Genomic DNA, 23074 nt, shown 5'->3' with positions numbered 1-23074 from the left:
GTTGGTTTGTGAAGGCTTTTGCTTTGTGGGCTAAACATGACTGCAGCCCGTTCCCCCCCCCGCCCCCCAACGTTTGCTTGAAGAGCTGACTGGGAGTCCACCAGGCTGTACCTCCTTGAAGAGCTGCAGGTGCCTGGCCCGCTGGAGGAAGCCCTGCATCGCGCTGGGTCCCTGCCGTAGGAAGCTCTCCTGGCAAAAGGATATGTGCTTTTCCTGTTGAGGAAGAGGGACAGGGAAAGGAGAGGTGATAGCAAGTGGGTGGCCAGAGACTCAAAGGCTGGCATAAGGAGGCTGGAAAGAGAAAGTGGTGGGGAAATGAGGGCTGGGAAAAAAGAGGAACATCCCTGGCATATCCTTCTGGATGACAGTAATGAATGTAACAGTGGAAACCACAGAACATGTTTGCTTTGAGAATTTCATTACAGATCTATCCCAAGAGATGGCATTCGCTCATGATCCCAGGTCCTAAGCATTTTCTGTCCATCCAGCAGCCTCCAAGTGGGTGCTATATGTGAACTTAACTGAATGGTCTTTGCAACGGTGCTGCCATCTCTGGGTATGACCAGACACTGATTTACTTCACTGAAAACTCATCCCTGTTCCGGGATCAGTATCCTTACTTTTCAGTTTTAAAAACCTTTATAAAAAATAATAAAAGGGCTCTGTTGCATGAGACAAGGTTTCCTTTTTTCTTAATGATCCACTGGTAGGAATATCCCTCATTTTAGTATTTCAGAGGATATGAAAAATGTGTGTGAGTGATGGCTAGGACAGACTAACCAAATGTATTGAGAATTTTTCTTCAGTAAAAAAAACCCTGCAAACCAATTTACCTGTGACAAAGCTTAACCTCTATTTAACATTTTAGGCCCTGTGAAGCCTCCATTCTGCCACCCCCCCTACTGAACTTGGAGGCTCAAGCAAAAAGCAGACAAGCAAACAAGCAAAGGTGGTTCCCAACTACCAAAAATGGCCGGCCCCAAATTTGTTTTTGTTTACATGTATATTTATTTTTGGTGGTTTTTTTTTAAGGATGATTCTTACTGATTGCATTTATACTGATTTATTTCATGTTGAAATCCACCCAGAAACTTGGGTGACAAGTTGGGGACAAATGAGGAAGGAAGGGAGGAAGGGCTTTTTTCTTTCTTATGTCTCTCCTTTCTTCCCCATCTCCAAAGTTTCTGTGGAGGAAAAGGGAGCTGTGTAGAACCTCCCCTTCCAGCTGGTGGGCTGAATGAACAGGAGAAACCACTCACCGGAGTGCAAACCAGCCCCTCACGATAGCTGCCAAAGAGAAGCGCCTGGGCCCTGAGGAAGGCTCGGGCAACTCCATCTCCGGTGGTGGCAGATTGCTTCTTAAGCTGGAACTTCAGTAAGGAGACCTGGAGATAGAGGGGAGGAGGAGAAGAATATATATTCATCTTAAATCCAGAGGCCTTTCCAGGTATTTGTACTAAGCCATGGGTTATTTTAGCCATAGTTTGGCATCTAAATCATAGTAGCCTGTTTCACAGGCAATGCTGAGCTAGAAAGAATGGTTTACCATCAAAAATGTGCTAAGATGTCATCATTAACAGTCATAAAATAGTGCCCAAGCTGTCACTACAGCAGTATCCTATCCCATGTGTCAAGGCCTGTTCCATGATATTTTTATGGTCCATGCCAATGAAATGTAGGATGAAGGTGTCAGACTGGAGTTTCATGGAGTTTGTTGGGTAACTTTGGATAAGTCATTATCTTTCAACCTAATATACCACACAGGACTGGTTGTAAAGATTGTTCTCTATGCCTTCCTAAATTCTTAGGGGAAAGAATTGGTATAAATGCAATAAAAAAATGAAACTTAGGATCTTAATGGAATTACCCGATTTGGACAAAACAGAACTCTGGGTGGCCACTAGATGGCAGCAAAGGAATACAGAAATATCTACCTCTTCCAGATTTTTGCAGCCCAGGTGTAATGCCCTAACTTGAATTCCAGCTGATAGTAAACCTCACCTACCACTGACACCAGGTCTGTTTTTGTAATTGTGGCTAGCCAGTTTTGCAACAATAGGAAAATATTTCAAAGGTTCCAGCTGGGAAGTGTCCCCTCTTCCAATTTTGCCAGTGTTGTTTTCAGAAAAGGAGGGGGCAAGAGAAAATATGTAGGGTTGCACATAATTGTTTAGTTAATTTAAAATGAAAATGTAACAGTTGAAATTAAAGTTCCCATAATTTAAACTGTTACATCAGGACAAACCAGTGTGCTGGGCAAGGAGGGAGAGAGAGAGCGCTCCTTGTGTAGAGAAAATAAAGGAAGGCTCTGGGTAGTCATAAGGATTCCAAAACCCCTGCATTTTTGAAAAAGGCTCAAGAAAGTAATACTAACAACATCACTTGGGAGATTTTCCAGGTCTTGGAAGGGCGATTCCATTGTGTTGCTATCAATGCTGAGAATGACGACATCTTCCAGGGCTTTGCTCCTCACGCTCTAGAGAGAGCCAAGGCAGAATTGAGAAACAAGGAGAATAGCTATTTCCTGAATCTTCTTACTTTTACTTTACTTTACTTTACTTTACTTTACTTTACTTTACTTTACTTTACTTTACTTTACTTTACTTTACACTTTACACTTTACACTTTACACTTTACACTTTACACTTTACACTTTACACTTTACACTTTACACTTTACACTTTACTGGCTCAGAAGCGTCAACTGCTATTAGAAAGATTTGGAAATGAAGAAGTGAATGAGGCCGGAGGTACAAATGCTCCAACCTGCTGCTAGAAAAACCTCCACGGAGCAATCCCACTTAGGCCAGTCTCAACCAGCCAACTCTCACAAGGCTGCCCTGACGATAAGCAAATCCAAGCAACACTGACTTCTGGGGATGTCAAAGAAACTACCCTCTGAAAAGGGCACCCCCGAACCCTTTGCAGCATCAGGGTACAGCTCGAGGCTAGTGCAATACTGTAGCAGCAAGATACTTAGAGGTGCCTGGAATAAAGGTGGAGGGCAGAAACAATGAAACAAAAGCACCTGATGTCCAGGTGAAGGAAAACTGGGGGAGAGCAAAGCCCTGTGGCTATATCACTTTGGGATTTTTTTGCTGTTTTGTTTCCCTGAACTGAGAAATGCTTTCCATACACGCCTGGCCAAAATTCATTCTGTTTAGATCAGGAGGAACAGCCTGGGAACGCAAGTGCATGGCATTTGCCCGGCTGTTCAGCGAGGAGCCTGATTGGACGGAATGAAGCCCAACGGAAATGGGGCGGCACCGGATACGTCAGGGGTAACCGGCTTGGCTCACCGGGTGATCAGAGACAGAGCTTGACGGGCACAGGAGCAAACTGAATTTATTTATTTGTATTTATTTATATTTCAAATTTAGATACTTGCCCATCTCACAAAAAAGTGAATTCCTATCAGGTCCTATTGGAAGAGCTGTGGCCCCTGGGTCATTCCCCTGGGATAGAAGTCCTCCTCTCACAGCAGAAACGGCACCTACGGCAGCCTTGGCTGATCTCAGAAAAGCCAAATGGGGTCAGACCAGGTTAAATACTTGGGTGGGAGACCACCAAGAGACATCAGAATGGCAGGCTAGACTGGGAAGTCAGCAAACTATCCTGGAAGGAAGCGATGGCAAATTAACTACAAGGAATCTATATGGATGTGTTCATTTGGTCACCAAGAGTCAAACTTGAGAGAGATGTTACTTTACTTTCTGAAAAGGCTAAACTACTGTAACATCAAAGGCAGACAATCTTACACCTACCATACTTAAGTGAAATCTGGAAATCTGCCATCTGCCACATATTCCAGAAGGTAAAAGGTTCCTGCATGAGAACTTCTTCAATGGCAAAGCATTTTAAAGAGGTTTATGAAAGGAAATCCACAATTTCCAAAGTATTAGATCGTGCCTCTTGTTAATCAGTGGAAGGGAGAAGATGCTATTTAAATCCTCTGCCTCAGGGCTCAGCCTCATTCTGGTTATATCCCATGGGTGGCAAAGTTTGCTGGGGCAAACTCTAACTGATCCCGCAGGAGAGTGAAGTATAGAGAAACACTGTATTTAACACCTTGCCTTCAAGTGGAACTGCAACTCATGTCAAATGAGTCCCTTGTGCAAAATGGGCGGCTATATAAATGATATAAAATAAATAGGTAACTTTTGTCCTAGCTGTTAATGCTGTGCCATTGTACGTTAGAACTGCTTTCCTCCACGCACCTATTCACAGAAGGCCATCCTTACAGTGATGTCCTCCTGTCCCTTCAACTTAGGGACTGGAACTCAGCTTCAGCTCTGTTAAACCCGCCCAGTTATCCTACAGACAAAATGTTTTTGCAATCTCACCTCCATAAGGCTTGTATGGACTCCAATGAGATAGGGCATAGGGGCACTGTGGATGAAAGAAATAAATGTTAGAGCTAGCACCAGCTATTTGTGGGCTCCTAGCAGGTTAGGCCCTCCTAGTTCCAGTTTTTCTCTTACAATACATTGTGATAGCTTTCCCCAAGATGAGTGTCCTCCAGATGTGTGGTTTCAAGTCCTAGTTTTCTTCCCTCTTTTAGAAGTGCTGTTTCCTTAGGAGGAAAACATCTTTGAGGGGGGCAGGATCTCACAGGGGGCAAAGAAAGGGCTGAATTCCCTTTTGGTGCAGATCTCTTTAGCACATGAAGTCTTTCCTTCACAAAGTCTTCCACTGAGATTTAAACAAAAAGTGACCAGCTGAGGACAGATGATTGTACCACAAAAGACAGGTTCCTCACATCTATTCCTCAGTCACCTCCTCACTGACTATGGTAAGCACAAGAACTGCAACCTATCTATATGAATTTTCTCCTTTGGGGAAAACAACATCAAAAACCATGTACAGGTTGGGGAATCACTGAAGCCTTTGGCATAGGCGGCCTACAGAAGCTGACATTCAGCTGAGTTACTCACCAACAGTAGTCGAGGAGGTGTGGGGGCAGTGCAGGAATAAAGATGTGCTGCCAGTACATAGGATACAACATGGAGGAGGAGGCCTGGATGCAGGCTGTCAGCTACGGGGAGATGAGAGACACACGTTTCATTAGAGGAGACTGACCCTGCTTGAAAGCTGTAAGAACCGTGGTACTTGGTTCCCAATGAAAGCAACTCTCATTGAAATCAATGCAGGTTCGAAGGAAAGTTCATTTATTGGAAAGTAGTGAACAGTCCTAGAGCATAGCTGGAACTGAGTCCTGCACATGCCAAAACTTAGTTTTACCTCACTCCCATTTCACCCCCCCCTTCTGTCTTTGAATCTCTCTTGCACATGTTGAAGATTCTCTCCAGTTCTCACGTTGATATGACCTTGGGCATTCCTGAGAGCCAGATAACAGTCCATCTGCGCCTAACGGTTCACCTCCCAACCTTCCCTCCCTTCCTCCCCTTCACTGCAATGGCAGAAATGAAGCAAGCAAGCTAGCAGTGCAAGTGATCGATTGCAAGGATCTGACAAAAGCTGAATAAAGGGGCAGGACTTTGCATAACCCTTCTTCCCAAAGTGACAAGGGAGTAGTACTCTCCCCACTGTACATGCAGAGGGTAGCAGCTTCCCTAAGGCCATCCAGTGAGTGAATGGCAGAGCTGAGATTTGAATCAGGGACCTCTTTGTCACTACACAGGCAGGGATTGTAAACGTGGGGGTGGAGGGAGCAGTTTGTGTCCGCTGCTTGCCCTCTCCACAGGATAATAGTCCTGTTTCCTGGCCGCCCTGCTTTTGGGATTAGGGAGAAAAAGGCCCTATGTGGATCTAAGGATACACTGATACTGAATGTGCAGCCCCTAAGAGGCACAACCAGCCAATATGACCCAATTATTTTTTTACACCTTCACTGAATACGTGGAGGAGGGCCAGGGAATGCCCTTAACCGGTAAGCCATATCACAAGATATCAGATCACAGGATCCGCCTTTGTGAGATCTTTGTGCCAGGCGAGGATGCTTTTCAGTGTGTAAGAGAAATGCACATTCCTTAGCAAGCTGAGTTGTCATTTCGAAGTCCCTCCCACCCAGGTCTAGCCAAGGCTAAGCTTTGAGCTCCGAGGTGTCTTTTCTCCACCCCCCGTGGTGGCCTCACCGTGCTGAGCTTGCTGCTGGTGAGCAGGATCCGCCGCTCATGGAGGAGGCTTGCGTAGAGGTGCAGCATGTTATTCACGTCCACCGCCACAACGAACTCGGTCAGATTTCTCTGGGGAGAGCCATACTTAGTTAGGCTTCTCTGGTCACAACCTCAGCCACCAAACCTGTCTCTACCCGCCATTTCCCTCTGTCTTCTGCTTCACCCTTGGCAACACAGTGGATCTTCCCTTCAACCACTTCTAGTCTGCCCTGCCTTTCTGCCACCTGTGTTACGGCTGGGTCCTATGCTGTTAATAGTAGCGTGACAGCAAGGGAAACTCAGCTGAAACAAAACGCAGAAAGCTGCCCTCTGTCAAGTCCAGCTGTTGAGGTCATCTGAGACAGCACAGTCTGCTCTACAGGGACAGCACTGTGGAGTGTCAGGAAGAGATTGTTTCCATCGCCTGACACCCGATCCTTTGAAACTCAGTTTAGGGGGTTCTCTTGGCATGTTCTTTCACTGAAAGTCAGTCCCTCCTGTTTCTCTGCTGGAACGAGTTCAGTCCTTGCCCCATGGTCTCTCATGCAACTGTTGAAGGCCCTGCAGCAGCCTGGCCACAGAAATACTGCCACCCTTGATATTTCTTCTATTGTTTGTTGATTGATTGATCGGTCTCTTTGTTAACTCTTCGGACTACTCTTTTCCCTCCCACTCTTTGCAGCCTCCAGCTGCACTGTACTGGACCCCTAACACCTAAAATGCATCTTATAACCCTGTTATTGCTATTCTTCCCTCACAGTCGTCTTATTTTCTGCTGTATGGTCAGATGGGGTGACTGCTTCAGGAAAAGGCTTCTGGATACCAGTAAGTGAGGCAGCACTGTGTGATCAAGATTATGCCTCTTAAACAAGGTAGGGTCAATGTTTCCATGGCCCTCCCTAAAGGAAACAATTTACCAGGGGCTTTTCACAAAAAGCCTGCTGGATTAGTGCTGCAAAGGAACTTTTTTTTGTTTTTTGTTTGCCTCTGCTGTCTTCGTCAGGATCAACCATCTGTAACACAGCCAAACCCAGGTCAGCTGAGCTGACTTCCAGAGTCTATTTTTAATACCAGGCCTTAACTCTGAAAGGCTAATTAAAAAATAGCACAGAGAAACACGTGCAGTGACTTCCACAATGTAATCACATCCAGCCCTGCAGATTTGTGATTATGGAGGTGATCTTTCCAGACTTGGGGCTTCTCACTTAGAGAAGAAAATTGCCCATTCAAAACCACACATCTTATATTCTGTGACAGAGTTGCTACAACTTACATTGTCAGGGATGGTGGGCAGTTTGCCAGGATCAGGGGCAATGAAATAAACCTGGAACAGAGAAGGAAAGAATTGATTTAATTTAATGTAATATTTTAGATTTGTTATGGCCACCCACTCCAGAAGACTCTGGGCAGCCATATCTGGAAGCGGTGGTGGTAACGGTGGCATTAGTGAATGCAAGCAACAATCTAGCTACATATGCAAACAGAAGAAATCCAATTAAGACTGCGTGCTACATTACACCGGAATATTTGTGACTGATCGCACAATATTTTCATTTTTAATTAAATGGAGACATGGGATGTTGTCATTTAGTCAGGGAAATATCATAAGGAGTGGTGACATCTGAACTTTTCTTCTTTGTAGTGTGCATTATTTTCCCAGTTTAATTTCTCTTCCCAAATCTCCAAAGCTGGAAGGAGAAAGGAAAGAATAAGAAATTTCAGATAGGATGCAGGCATATCTTTCCCTCATTCCCAAATTGTACCTCATGATCTTGATTAGGGAAACAGTTCCTGCCCAAGCAATTAGCAGTTAATCAGATTACCTCTCCTCAAAGGTACACTTATTAAACAAACTCATAGGGAAATCAATTATGGATTTTTAGTGTAATATAAGGAACGGCAATTTGCAGCTCGTAAGGTACCCCTAGACCCAAATCTGCAAACTTCAGAGCATCCCGAAGACACCTTGCCAACATTTGCTGGTGAAGCTAATTCTCAGCAACATGATTTTTCAGTGAAAAATGTAAAGATAAGGATGGGATAATGCAAAAGGCACTCATTTGGATATTGCAACACGGTCTACATGGGGTTGCCCTGGAAGACCATCCAGGAGCTTCAGCTGGTCCAAAATGCAGCAGCGCAAATAGTTATGGGTGCATCTCATTATGCTCATGTAACAATGCTGCTCTGCAAGCTACACTGGCTTCCAACAGACTTCTGGGTGTGATTTGAGGTACTGGTTATCACCTTTAAATCCCTACGTGACATAGGAATGGGTTACCTGTGGGACCACCTTCTCCCAAGAACATCTGCCTGCCCCACATGCTCCCACAGGGAGGGCATGTCCCAGACTCCTTCTTTTACTGTAAGTCAGTCATCATATTGGACCTAGAAAGTGTAGGCATGATATGTGGTTTTTTTGGTTTATTGTTTGTTTTTTGTTGTTCTATACCACCACCACCCAGAGTCACATTGTTTGAGATGGGTGGCCTTATAAATCTAGTAAAATCTTACAAATCAAGTAGAACATTTCAGTGTGTCAAAAAATGAGCTGCATTATTTTAGCCCACTTCCTTGAGGCCATCAATGCATTACTGCATAGGCTGTTATCTTACACAGGCCAGAAAGGGTTGCCCACCCATAATATAGTATGCTTCTGGGGCCTTGGAGACAGTATTTGATCCTTCTGAATGGAAAGCAGGAACAGTTCTAGGCATACTCTATACATACAGTGGAATGAGATGAGAACAAGCTGGTAGAATCAGGATCGCTTCCCCACTGGATGGTCTCCAGATGTGTTGGAACGCAACTCCCATAATTCAAGAGGCTATATTGTTAGAAAGCAGGGAAGCTGGAGTCCACTGCATGTGGAAACTGAAATATGCTCATCATTTTAAAAAATGATCCTGTTATGCTAAAAAGCAAATAAAAAGCAAAATAAATGCAACCCGAGGAGTAGCAAAGCAATTTCTGGACATGAGTTAGAATCTTCCTCACTATTGTTCTACTTTTTTATTCACAAACATTTAATGTGGTAAGCTTTAAAAATGGGAATAAGATTTCTCCCACATGCAACTTCGATTGGTAAAGCCAGTTCTGTCTCCCTCGGCAGCATGCGTATACCTGGAGGTAGCAGTTACTCCTTCAAGCAACAGTGACACAATTTCCGTAAACAAAGGAAACATAGGTAAGACCACCGCAGACATCAGATTGTGACTCACCAATGCTGTCCCAGGGTTCAGATCCCTATTTTTGTTTTGCCTGTTCAGATCCGTCTCAGTAGAAATTTTCAATTTAGTTGCTTTTGGGTCCTTACAGAACAAAAGGTGATTGAAAAGGAAGAAAAGATGTGATGACGGTTCTGAACCAAGGCCCAGAACAAAACTGCAAGTAATAAATGGAGGCCACAGAAGGAGCTATTTAGGCCATCAAGTCTCTACTGTTACAACCCTTTTTCTAACATGCAATCGGAATCCACCTTTTTATAATTTGAATCTGTTGATTCATGTCCTATCTTCAGGGGTGCTACAAGAACCACTTGGTTTGGATGACCAAAGGTAGTATAGTGGCAAGTTATAGATGCTGGTGTTCCTGGTTTGTTTAGTCCAATTTTCTGTCTGCAGATGTGCACATCCTGACAGCTTTTCTTTTGAACACGCACCTTAGAAACATGAGGCAATTATTTTTTGTCCAGTGGAGATAGGAAGGCTTCCTTCCCTGGTCCCTGTGGTATTTCACTCATTTTCCAGACAATTTCTCAGCTCAATCGTATCAAGAAACCTATCTATCAGTTTCACAATCCCTTCTAGTTCAGTTTTCTCTGCTTTTATAAAGGCATTGCATCTTTGTCTAGCAAGAGAAATGGATAGTTTCACAACATGGAAAAACATTGCATGTGGTAGTGTGTAGAAGTTACTCTTCTCCAGAAGACCCACCACAAAGGCAGCCAAACCTCCCCTGCACTCATTGAGGTGAAAAGCACCTAAGTGTAACAGTGACGGGATAGAACACCTGAGTAGTTTTACTCCACTTGATTTCTGCTCCAGATAGGGAGGTTGTTTCTATTTTAAACTATTCAGCTTTTAAGTAATCAAATACAGTGGTACCTCGGGATACGAACTTAATCCGTTCCGTGACTCTGGTTGCAACTCGAGTTGGTCTCAAGTCGAGGTAAAGTTTCCCATAGGGTTCAATGTAAATCCGGTTAATCCGTTCTGCCCTCCGCCCGAATTTGGTCGCAACCCGAGGCAATTTTCTCTTCAGAGCCTGACTCCCGCCAAGCCTGCTCTGCATTTTCTTTGGAGCCATGCTAACACGCACACCAAAAACCTTCGCAAAACACCGCAAAACACACCACAAGCCTCACCGAACGTCTCCTTGCTACCGCGACCTCACCCACAGGAAGCTGCGACCGCGTGGCAGCAGGGAAAATGGCCACGGATCCGGTTCGTAAGTCGAGGCAAGTTCGTATCCCGAGGTACCACTGTACTGACATGAGCATAAATTCACAAGGTGCCAGGCTTGAGTCAAAGGATATCTTATTTTACTGTTTGTTTGTTTCCATTTTCCATTTCTTCTAGGGGCCAACCTAGAGATTATTGCATTTAATAAACAGAAGGGTTTGTTCGTTTGTTTTTTTAAAGTATAAGGTGGCCCGTGGAGGACAATGACAATTTACAGGACTATAGCAGGCAAGAGAATTTAATCCTGAAACCTAATGGAAAGTGAACCCCCCTTAGTATCATTCCAGCATCAATGGAAAGTTTTGCCACAATATCAAGAAGAAAGGATGAAATCCCTAAACTTGTTGTTGAACTCCTCCTTCCAGGTGATACTAGAATCCCATATCTATTTTCTTCCTTACGCATATACTGACTCACTCCTGATTTCTTATGGGGTACAACCCTAATTTGGCTTGTGTGTGTAACTGCCCTTGCTGAACTGCAGCAACTCCCACACAGCTGTCTAAAGTGACTAAAAACTGATGGCAGCCTTGTTGAAAACTGTGTTAGGACTGTTACCTTGGAACAAAGATTTGAAAGTGAGTACTTACAAACTCAAGGGTGATGGGGCTGCAGAGGCTTGGCACAGGGTAGAGATACAGTGCAGATAAGAACTCATCCAGCTCCGTGAACTGGCAGTGGAGATAAAGGCAGAGGTTGTGTCTTTGAATGAAAAAGTTAGGAAACGGAACAAGGGGAAAGAGGGTCTCTGGAGGCATCTCTGACCCTGGAATGGATCCAAGGTTCTTATTCTTACCTGCTCTTTGGCTAGGTTTTCTGCAATGTAGTTCAGGATCTTGTAGAAGACTTCAAACCAAGGTAAGTAACTGAAGGAAGAAGCAATGGTAATATACAAAACAATTTTATCATAAACATATGCCTTGTATGCAGGTACTTCCCTGTTTGATCTCTGTCCATTCCAGATCAAAGTACTTCTGGTGGCTGAGAAAGACCCAGGATAGGCAACCAGACATCCTCCAGGTGTTTTGGACTATAATTTGTGTAACTCCTCACCATTGGGTATGTTGGCTGGGGTTTATGGACACTATAGTTTAAATACCTGGGCAGGTGGTATTGAGTTGCCAATCCTTAACATACTACACCCGTGCTGCAAAAATACATACAACCACTAGATGGCAGAAAGACAACTTTCTGTCTTTCTTTGCTGCCATCTAGTGGTTTCAGTGTTTGCAGCACAGGTACAGAATGACTTCTAATCCTGTCCTAAACAGTCACTTACTGGACAGAGAAACAAAGAAACAGGTCCAATTCTGTAGAAGGCAACTTCATAAGTTCCTACTGACAGGCTATGTGCTTTTAGGAAGTATTTAATTTGTGGTCCTGTAGGCCAGAGGCTCCCCATTGCTATCGTATGGGCTAATTTTATCACAGAGAGAAAGAATTTTCAAGCCCTCAAAGCAGCAAGGATGATCCCATTCTGCAAAAGGTAGTGGTGGGGAGGGCTAATACTAAACTAGAGGTCACTTATGGGCTGTGTTTACTCAACATGCTTAACCTGTTTATTATATTAATTCATTTTCTGAGAATCAAATGGGCTGGATTTGTACAACATGCTAAAGCTTCCATCCCTCCGCCCCCAAGGTTAAGACAATCAAACTTAACATGCACTGACATGATCTTTAAACTACCTGACTAACAGTATTGTGTGAATACTGCCATTGCATCCATGCAAAAGCAAGATGCCAGCTGGGAAGTTTGTGAATCATAGTATGATCTCTTAGCCTTAGTATTATTACTTGTCTTCTGGAATACTTCTTCTTATGTACTCTCTGCAAATTATGATCTGAATCTCTTCTGCCTGATACCCACCCAGTGCTTTCTAGCTAAGGAGACAGTATACTTCATTAGCAGCCAACAACCCAGAAGGCTAAAGGGGAGGATTGGAGGCCTTTGCACTAGGGACCTCCAGGGTTTATCCAAAAGGCAAATGACCCCATTTCCCCCACCAAGAGGAGGACTGGAGGGAAAGACCTGGTTTGCCTCTGTTGCTGTATTTTCAGTGAACCTCGTCTTCCTGTCAGGCCAATTTCCACCATGCTGCAGAAGTTCAAGAAGGCTTCTAGCTGGGACTTACTTGAGGCCTCCCACCCAGGAGGAGCCCCTCGTACCTGAGTAGACACAGGCAGGACCGGAAGCCTATGGCCAGTCGGCAGAAGCCAAAGCGCTGCTTCCCCTCCATGTCGGTGAGGGCGAAAGTAAAGTGCTGGACTGTGGGGCACTCCTTAGCCCTTGGTAAGAAACAGGGCAACGGGGTCAAGGAGGGACATTATGATGGGGAAGAAAGCAACAAAGTGTCCTACAAAGGCTGACCAATTTATTACAGCATAAATTGTTGTAGGCATTGCCCATTTGGTTATGTTGATTATATTCATTAATTTACAGGTAAGCTATATGCAGGGCTGATAAGTTCCCCCATTCTCTCTCTCATATACAAATGCACACACCAAAACATAAACACATGCATATATGCAAGCTTTCCTTCCTGGGAGCAGGGAGAGAAAAGCTCTTTGCCAAAGGCAATTCCTGTTGATCAGGTTGGGAGAAGCATGGTAGAGTTTGGGATAGGAATGCTGGGGGCAGTGAGTAAAATCCTCTCCCTCACAATCTCAGGGATGCAGCCAACTTGGGATCAATGGGGTTGGGAGGAGTAATGTCTCCATTTCTAGTGACCTTGACTATTTGTTTCTCTGCTGCCTTTGGCAGTAAGGAAATGCCAGTAGAGTAAACAGAGTCCTAGCTCACATGGAGAACTGCACTTGCATTCAAGCAAGGTGAGTCCAGCTCCTTTTCAAGCCTATAGTGAACATGTGGAGGTTGGAGAAAGAAGGGAGCAAAAGCAGCATGCATACTCTCCTCTTTACTCAGTTGTAGTTTTTCACAAATGAACAAAGCTGAAATGTAAACATGAATCCAAAGAGAAAGTAGGAGATGTATTTCCACCTGTACAGGATACAGATGAGAAACATGCAGAGAACACATTAGAGATATATAAAATCATGCACAATGTAGAGAAAATTGAGATAATGGAAGAATGTCTCATAATGCTAAGACCTAAGGGAGTTGAATAATGGCGGATTCAAGACAAAGAAAAAAATATTCTTTTTGCAGTGGGATGGAGACAACTTTCGTAGTGCTTGTGGATGGCCTATGGTGGGACTTGGAGATGTGGTGGTGCACTCATCCCATTAGATGTCTGAGCAGCATTTAATACCACTTATCATGGTATCTGTCTGAGCTGTCTGTGGAAATGGGGAAACTGTTCTGCAGCGGTTTTGCTCTTTCCTGAATTGGTGGTTCCAAAGAGTACTGATGGAGAAGAGGGGTCAAGCCCTTGCGCACTCCAGTGTTTGCTCTTCTCCCACATCCTGTTTTAATATCTACATGAAACCACTGGGAGAGGTCATCCTTCTCCAGACAGTTCAGCACAATCGCACCGATTTTGCAGAAAATGCATTAGTTGCAAGTAGGCTTCTAGGCCCAATTCAAAGTGCTGATTCAAGCCCTATAGAGAATGGGATCTTGTTACCTTTGGGATCATCTTCTCCAGGTAGAATCTGCTAGGTAGAAACTCCTGATGTAGCAGGAAGAGGATGCTGAGGGTGCCCACCCCACGAAAGATTAGTGTGTGTGTGCTGAGACCTGGAGAATGGCATTCTCAGTAGCTCTCTGGAAAACTTGCCCCCTGAAGTCAAATTGGCCTTCACCCTTTTGTTCTTCAGGAAATTGGTGAAGGCAATCCTTTTCCATAGGACATTTAGGGCAGGAATATATTAATTATGACAGCAACAGATTTTGCTTTATTATTGGATTGTTTTAAAGGATATTTTTAGCTCTTTATATTTTAAGCCACCTAGAGTTGCCCAAGTTAGCAGCATGCAGATATTAGTAATAAATAAATGGTCTGGATTATTAACTACAATTTGATGAATTAATTACAACTGGCTGGGTTTACTTCTGTTCTGTCATAAATCATTGTATTTACAAACCATAATGGTGGAGCTCACACAACAAGCCAAGACAGAAGCAAGGAAACTTTTCACTGGGGATACTGCATTTCTTCCTCCTGTCCTACCTGGGTAGGTGAAGTTATAAATTCAGTGAAATGGATGGATGAAAATGTTCAAAGATTTAAAGGGGGTTGGGGTTAAGGAGTAAAATTGATGCCTGAAAACTTGGCTAAAGGCACCCATCATCCCTTGAAATGTTTAAAAAAGGATAAAAGTGCACTAGATTGGGTTGAGTGTTATGGATATCTCATGTCTTTTCAAATCATGACACTTATTTTGCCCTTTAAAGCACCCAAGCCTCTCCAAACAATCAAAAGAAATGGTTTGGGAACTCTGGGAGCTACAAAGTAGGGGCAGCATGGGGTCTGGGGTTGCTAAACCAGAACCCAAAAGATGACTCAGTACCATTTGTGGGCCAAGCTACTGTGTAATTAATTGGTACAAGGTGTGCTGAGAGTGAATGACTAAGATGGCATTAAAAGAAGATCAGTGGTGGTTATTTCTGGTGGCACTATACTAGAAGCAGCTTGCCATGGATTATTAGTTGCTGGCAGGTGAAGACTCCCCACTTCCTGGTGGCTCATGGGCTTTCATTGAGGCTGGTTGCATGAAGTTACCAACGAACCCTTGCTTGATACTTCTACTCTCCCGCTCCCCTTTTGCTCTTTAATGCAGATTTTCCCCAACTCTGGCTTGAAAGTGGAGATATAAGTACTGAAAAGTACTTATAAGATGAAAACGTCTCCATTCCTGGAGGAGCTTTGTTTTTTCCTCCCTGTCCCCATATTCAGTTCTGTGGAGGGTGTGTCCCTTCTAATGGGAAGAGTCAAACCAGAATAATGACTCATTAGAGACAGAGGAAGCACCCTTTTTAAAGTGTTGACACATCTTCCTGCAAGGAGTGATTGAACAATACAGCAAAAAGTTAGAGTATTCTCTGTTTTTCTAATGTGACTTAGCAATCATATGGAGTTTCCTAGCCCAGATCTGAAATGCTCTCCCACTGGTTGGTAATGTGGTTTTGCATGAATTAGATACTGATTTGTGCCTCTTACAGAATTATTGATAAACAGTGCCATTTCCAATATATCAGAGAATAACTACATGTTCTTTTTCAGCACTGTTAATGTTATTAATACTACTGATTGGACTTAAGGCATTGCCCACATATACAGCTCATTCATGCAGGAAAGAGTCATTGTGAATGATCTTGCATCTCTCTAAATGCAGCTTGTTTCAATACAGTTAGAGCCAGTTTAATTAGAGCCAGTTTAAGGAGTTAGTAGTGTATAGAGAGACCCAGTTTGGTGCAGTGGTGAAGGCACCAGGCTAGAAACCGGGAGACCATGAGTTCTAGTCCTGCCTTAGGCAGGAAAGCCGGCTGGGTGACCTTGGGCCACTCATTCTCCCTCAGCCCTGGGAAGGAGGCAAGGGCAAACCACTTCAGCAGGTGGAAGCAAGCTAGGGGAAGTGATCTGAGGGTGTAAAAACAAAGAGGCTACTGCTGCCTTTTCTGATCCTGGGTGGTGGTGGTGTGTGCCTTGGGTCAATGGGGATTTGGGGCAAGTGGATCTACTCATAGGCTCACACAGCTCCTTATTAGCCAATGGGTAGATCAGGCTAATTGGGCTTTTGAGCACACAGGTCTTTAGCTAATACAGCTCTGTATTAGCCAACAGGTAGATTGGGCTCATGGGTTTTCAAATGGTCTGATCTAATCATTGGCTAATATAGCTCCTTGTTAGCCAATGGGTAGATTGGGGTGACAAGTCATTTTCCAAAGCAAGATCTTATTGCATGGTGAGTGGGGCTGTTCTATATCACTTTATCAATGCAAAGCTCTATGACTTTTAAAGCACACTGTCTCTTCCTCCTCTTGCTCCATCTTAATTTTCAGGAGTCCATCTGCAATGTTAGTCTAGAGCTGTGTGTAAGGGAAGCATCCAAACCTGGTGTTGCACTGGGCTGCTAAAGTCTGGCCCTGGTTCACATGTATATGTGGCAACTATCGGGTTAAACATAAATACATGAGGAGACCAAGTGATGTACGTATCTGCATATCTGAAAAAGCAGACTGACCAGCTTGCAGAAATCAGAAAGCAAAACTTTCTGGTAGACAGAACATTGCTTATTAAATCTCTATTAAAGGCAGTGGTTGATTAAAAAGTCAACAAACTTAAATTGCAACAGGGCATCTTTTTCATGCTTATAGTGCATGTCTGTATAAGCTGGAGAACTCCCTTTGCTTACCTCTCCATATCAAAGGGGAAGCAAAACTTGGGCAGCATCTGGATTGATTCCTATAGGAAGAAGGAAGACTCTTTGATCGTTACAGGACATACATGAGCCTCAACAGTCTCTCACACAAGCACAGCAAAGAATGACTAGGAAATCATTTGCATAAAATATGGAACATCATGCAAACCTATCCATGAATACTCAGAAGGAAATCCCAATTACTAAATTAGATTCAGACTAAATTATTTAAATCCCATGAGTTAGTCCTCTAGATTTCATGAAGGAAATGTTTTTTTATGTTTATAGATTGCCTTCATCAGCCAGCTGCACCTCCCTCAGAAAAATTCCAAAAGGATGGGGACATTATGCAATCCACCTGTGCTTTCATTGTATGAGAATAATACCAGGGACGCTTTAACAAAGGCAATTCCACAACCCACCCTGTTTCAGAAATTTATGTGATTATTCCCCAGGAACATAGTATATTTATGGCTGAACCATAACATTATCTGAAAAGATAATTGATTACCCTCTTATTTTATCTTCAACAGATCTAAAATCAGGCTGTCTTTTGAACATTGTTGTGAATCTCCTAACCATCACGCCTGGAATCTTTCTCCCCATAACCATGAAAGCGGATGCTCTTGGCCAGTTTAATTTCTGGGAGCAAGTTCATACACAAAGAAAAATCAGAATCTCAGGGAAACCAAGCTTGTCATGAACAAACAAACATCCTAGGGCATGACTGGCCTTGAAATTATTTAAAGTAAATCTATGCTGGGGATTATAGCCTATATGCCCTTACAGGTAGTCCTTGCTTAATGATTGTAATTGGGACTGGAATTTACATCTCTAAGAGATGCAGTCATAAAGCATGATGTCATGTGACTGCACCGCTTAGCAATGGTAGTTCCAGCAGTCCCTGGTTACCGTCGTTAAGCAAATCATCATGGGTCCATTTAAGCAAGGACCTCATGTGACTGTGACTTCCGACTTCCTGCCAGCAGGGAAGGTCACAAATTGTGATCATGTGATTCCAGGATGCTGCGATGGCTGGAACTTCAAGGATTGGTTGTAAGTACCACTCATTCAGTGCCATCATAAGTTCAAACGGTCGCTGAATGAGTGATTGTTAACCAAGGACCACCTGTATTTGATTGTCTAACCAATAAGAGCAACAAAAATATAGAAAAGCAGAAAAAAAAGCTTAGTCATGGCTGAATCAGGGTTCTTTTTTTTTTTATCATGGCTCTTACACACATATACACCCATCATGCTATTTGCTTTCAGGGCAAGAACATTACAGAAAGTGTAGAAAAGGAGTAAGAAACAGTCAGCTAGAAAGGTAATGGCATGTGATATTTATCCATAGATACATTAAATAACCAAGGAGATATACATTGAGGTCTTATTCCTTGCTCAGTGCTGAACTGTTCACATTCCATTTATTTTTATGCATGCTTTGCTTTCCTCATACACAGCTCTTATCATATTTAGCACCTAAACCTTCAACTCCATATTCACCCCCAAAATACCGTAATTTAAGTCTATTCATTTTATCATGCACTTTCTCTAAATCAAGAAATGTACAGTACACTTTCTTACATTCTACTTTTCTCAAGAAAATCTGTTGAACAGCAAACATCTGATTTGCATACCTTCTGCCTGGAATAAAACCACATTGCACTTCTCAAATTTTTCATATGTACTGTTATCTTTTGTACCCATTCAACCATAGTTCCCGGGTACTCTTAACAAACCAATCCTTCTGCAGTTTTCCCATTCACTCTGGCTACCTCTTTCCTTTGCAGACAAATGTAATGGCAGTTTCCAGTTCTCAGGCACAGTTAAACTCCTCACACTCTTCATCAAGCAACTCAAAAAGCATACTATATCCATATTTTAACTATTTTCCAGATATACTATCTACACTTTGCAATCTTACCTTTTTTCAACATTCTCACAGGATTACTTCCTTTTCATCATTTTTGTTAGAACCTAAGAAATCTTGGATTCTAAGAAATGAATTCTAAATGAGTACTTTAGTTATTTGTTTGGGAACAGTTAATTTCTGCAAGAATTATGGTGACATGTTGAAGAATAGAATTGAAGTAAATTCTCTAAATGGATGCTAAGAAATGAATCCTTAGAATTATAGTGTCATGTTGAAGAGTAGTATTGAAGTAAATGCTATAAATTAATTCTACGAAATGAATTCTTATAATCCTTTTATGGCATTTACTTCAATTCTACTCTTCAACATGTCACTATAATTCTTGTAAAAATTAACTATTCCCATACAAATCTTTAAAGTACTTCTTTCAGAATTTCTTCACTTCAGTTTCATTTCAAATAATTTAATCCCTTTTATTTTCAGTTCTAACCACTCTGCTGGAGGGTCTTTATTTAGTTCTCTTTACTGACTTCCAAAACAATTTTTGTTAACAACCATTCTCCTACGTGCATTTTCCCCTGTGTCCCCACCCAATTATATTTAATTATTTAAGCAAGGATCCTTTTTCATACTTTCAGCTTGTGTAACTCAAAATACTTATGTGTCTCTCTGTAACATGATTTGTTTCACTCTGTTCCAAACAGTTTCCACAACCTCTATTTTATGCATTCTATTTAGTTGGGAGAGTCATCTTGTATCTTCTCTTCCTGTATTTGTTCTATTTTTACTCTAGTTTCTTTCATTTTCCTTTTCAAAGATCCACTCCTGATACTGCTAAAGAACAGTTCATCTCACATTCAGGATCACCCTTGTATCCTTCACTAATCTCTCAGGATTTCATCAATTGATTGTTTAGATTTATCAATTGAAATCAATTGATTGTTTAGATTTACATGAATTGCTTGCCATGTGTTTGTATGAATAGACTTAGACCTAAGCCATGTAAACAGATCCCTTTCTAAGCAAATACTCACCAGATAATCTCTGTCCTCATTAATTCTTGGATCCCCAAATGGCACAATCACTTTTTTGTACTCTCTCATTCAGAATGCTGAATAAAGTCCTGCATATCTCATCTCTAGTTCTTCTGTTTTCACCATTCTCCAGAACATAAAACTGCTTTTACATGCAGCCACAACAACCTAGATGGCACCAGTTCATATTTTTTGACATACAGTTTAGTCCTTTCATTCCTAATGAAATCTACTGTATATCTTCACCAACTTTGTTCTATAAGATCTGACCACCTTCATTCAGATTACATCCTTTCCCTTTCTCTTAGTTTCACAGACACACAATATATCTCTTTTCCTTTCTTTCCTTTCATTTATTATCAATGTTCTTGATAATTTACTCCTATTACATAGATATTGACCCTTGCTGCCAGCTTGGCTTTGGTCAATTGAGGGCTAAAAAGCTTTCATGCTTTTTAGTAAGATAGAGAAGGTGTTGACTGAGTTACCATCTTTAGCTGTATTTATGCCACAGTCAGCATTCCCTGCTAACATTTAAAACAGTTCAGGGACATTCTGAGATTTATTTATTCATCCAATTTATGTTTACCACAATTCCAACCAAACTCCAGTTTTACCCTGAGCATGCTCAATCTATTCTATGCAAGCTAGCTTCCTAATCTAGATACTATTTTCCAAGCTTGTGGCCTGTATCCTATCAAGTAGGAGGTTTATGTAATGCACATTCAGGATTCCACGATTGCAAACCAGGGCAAGTTTTTAGTTTATACAACCTGGCTCTCTGAGGAGGTGAGGAGCTTCAGTGAGTTTAGCTGTTCATGCTGGCAGAAAAAAAAACATGTAGAAGTGAGCAGGTGCCATGCACTAGCACTCAGCATATTCATGATAAGGCAGGATTTCAGAACCACAAGAGGAGAGGCAGAAAAAAGTGACACTTATGCTTGTACTGGTTTTTTGAAGGCAAAGAACTTAGAGTGGAGAGGTATGTAGCAACTCTACAAAGGAGACAGACCTGATCATCAAAGTCCAGCGGAAATTGTCTACGCACTTGAGGATCTGCACAGAAAAACAGAGCAGAGGTCAATATATAGAACCCAGGCATAGCCATTTTAAATGAAAGCAAGGATTCTCTGAATGGACAGGAATTCCTCTTACCACTGTACTCTAGTTCCACTGATTACTTAGTCATCAATGGGCCTCTGTTCACTTCTATAGAACTATGCTCCAGCTGTTTTTATTTGATAGGAAGCAATTTCATTTTTTGGTGCCTCTCCCACACTGGAACCTATTTTACCACCCCCCATTCCATGTTTAATGACATTTTGGGGGTGTCTCTTTTAAATGTTTTTTTTTTTATTGCACGAAGTCGTTTCAGTTTCAGCTCTTTCTTCTGGATGGATGCATCTTAATAGCAGTGCAAGGTAAGTGTTCACTCACAGAACATAAATATCAGCCTTTGTTTTCTCTGAGGCACCCAATTCAGAGACGGTACACCTATTCTCCATACTGTCTGGGCTCTTCCCCACAGCTCAGTTCAAGTGCTCTCCTCCTATCTGTGAGCCGGCATAAAAGTAAGCCAGTGTAATTTTTGTTACCCACATTGCTAGTTTCAACTGACTCTTTTCTGGCTTGCAGAAACGTAATCTAAAGATTTACTCCTTTTACATTCCAATTCTGTTTTCCATGAAGGGAAAGCTTCCCCCTTCCCATTTTCTCAGCATCAACATCTGGCAGGAATTTGACAGGTCGCTACACCCCCAGGGTTACATCATCTCCAGGACTAGCTCCCCTTTCACTTGCCACCTCCCCTAGCATGGAGTCAGTCGCCTGGGATTGATGGCAGGTGAAGTGGAGGGGAGCTCTTTTGGTCTGGAGACCTGAATAGGCCCAAATAGCTGATAGTCCAAACATAGCTGATATTTGTGTTTGTGTATGTTGCATGAGACAGCGCTCTATTGCTTCTCACTACAATCCCACTATGCCTGTTAGCTGTGTTTCGGACTGATTTTGAACATGAGTTTTGCACTCTTTTGGAAAAGCAGTAAACATGTAGTCTAAAGCAGCCCACACCACTGCTGATGGGCATGGTAGACAGGACAACAGGTTAGCCCATGAAACAGCAGGGAGGAAGCCTTCAGTCTTTGACCTGCTTCACCACTCAGCCAGCTCTCTACTGCTATTGCTGATCGGCTGCAATTTGGGCTGATCTAGCCTCCCAGCTGTGGATTGGTTTGGAGCTCTACTGTTTATAGTGGGAGAGCCTGTTCTGAAAGAAGATTCTCCCAGGTCCCAAAGCGGAATGGCCTGGAGTATAGAGCTCAGAGACTGGAGGAAAGGAGATACAAGGACCCATCTGAAGTGGCCAGTCTGTGCTGGGCTGATGCCATTTGATGCTAAGAGTCCCTTGATTGTATCACCCACAGAATGGCTGGTGAAACCTGTCAGATTGTGCTTAAGGGGAAAAATACTACTTTAACAGTGGAACAACTAAGGCTGTCTGGAGTATGGGCTGGGAATGAGATGAAAGCAATGTCATGGGGGCAAAGCAGATAAAAGCACATGCATATCATGGTTCGATGCAAGTGGGGAAAGGCCCAAAGTCCTTTCTGGCAAATCCTGTTAAAAGGAGCTAAAGTTTCCATTGAGATCTTGAGAACTGATCCGCAAGAGACAATATGATCCTGGTGAGCTAACGGCACCTGTTAGGCATACACTACTTATATTTCATCTGCTGAAGATCAGCCTCTTCAGAAAGACACTTGAATAGGGGACTGGGACAGATGCAGACAGATGGTTGGCTGATGCTCTGATATCTGCCTTTCCTAATCTGGTGCCGCTAAAATTCTAGGCTTAGGCTACAACATCTGCTCTTATCCTAAAACGTACCTAAAGGGAGAAGAGCTGCAATGATCTCACATTCAACACCCAACACTTTCTCAAAGTCAGGCTCTCAAATAGGCCTGGGCCACTAATAAAAATGGAAAAACTGAAACAAAATCACCTTTCAAATGGAGAATGTGCTTAAGGTTTTTTTTTGGGGGGGGCAGCAGCAAATGCCTAAGTCTGTGCCCTTTTTGAACCTGAGGCTCAGGGGAAGTGGCCTGCTTCTCCCTCACCCTCTGCCTTGGCCCTTGAAACCTTCCCCCATACTTTATAAGATCATTCATGCTTACTCTCAGATGTTGAAAGATGCTTGTGGCATTTACTGGGTTGGTTTTCTGGTTTTTGTTGTTCTTAACAGACCTAAATACTGAGTTATCACT

The 23074-nt window shown here is 42.7% G+C and overlaps 1 protein-coding gene across 1 annotated transcript in view; it reads right to left on the bottom strand.

Moving 5' to 3' along the window:
* The window catches only part of DENND1C (DENN domain containing 1C), a 39339-nt gene that overhangs the window by 10733 nt on the left and 5532 nt on the right, over positions 1-23074 (bottom strand). The window contains exons 3-15 of the mRNA XM_025163891.2: positions 20824-20867; positions 16896-16945; positions 12747-12866; positions 11375-11444; positions 11169-11249; positions 9337-9426; positions 7389-7439; positions 6095-6205; positions 4934-5034; positions 4343-4388; positions 2375-2476; positions 1260-1385; positions 112-213 (exon numbers count right to left, since the gene is read on the bottom strand). Of these exons, the coding sequence (XP_025019659.1) occupies positions 112-213; positions 1260-1385; positions 2375-2476; positions 4343-4388; positions 4934-5034; positions 6095-6205; positions 7389-7439; positions 9337-9426; positions 11169-11249; positions 11375-11444; positions 12747-12866; positions 16896-16945; positions 20824-20867 (1094 nt within the window). The remainder of the gene's footprint in view (positions 1-111; positions 214-1259; positions 1386-2374; positions 2477-4342; positions 4389-4933; positions 5035-6094; positions 6206-7388; positions 7440-9336; positions 9427-11168; positions 11250-11374; positions 11445-12746; positions 12867-16895; positions 16946-20823; positions 20868-23074) is intronic.

The sequence above is a fragment of the Python bivittatus genome, unplaced genomic scaffold (assembly GCF_059951505.1).
Source record: "Python bivittatus isolate LINGU-HERP-01145 unplaced genomic scaffold, Pbiv_v1 ctg000220_np1212, whole genome shotgun sequence".
In the NCBI taxonomy this organism is placed as follows: domain Eukaryota; kingdom Metazoa; phylum Chordata; class Lepidosauria; order Squamata; family Pythonidae; genus Python; species Python bivittatus.
This window is presented reverse-complemented; position numbering and strand designations above follow the sequence as displayed.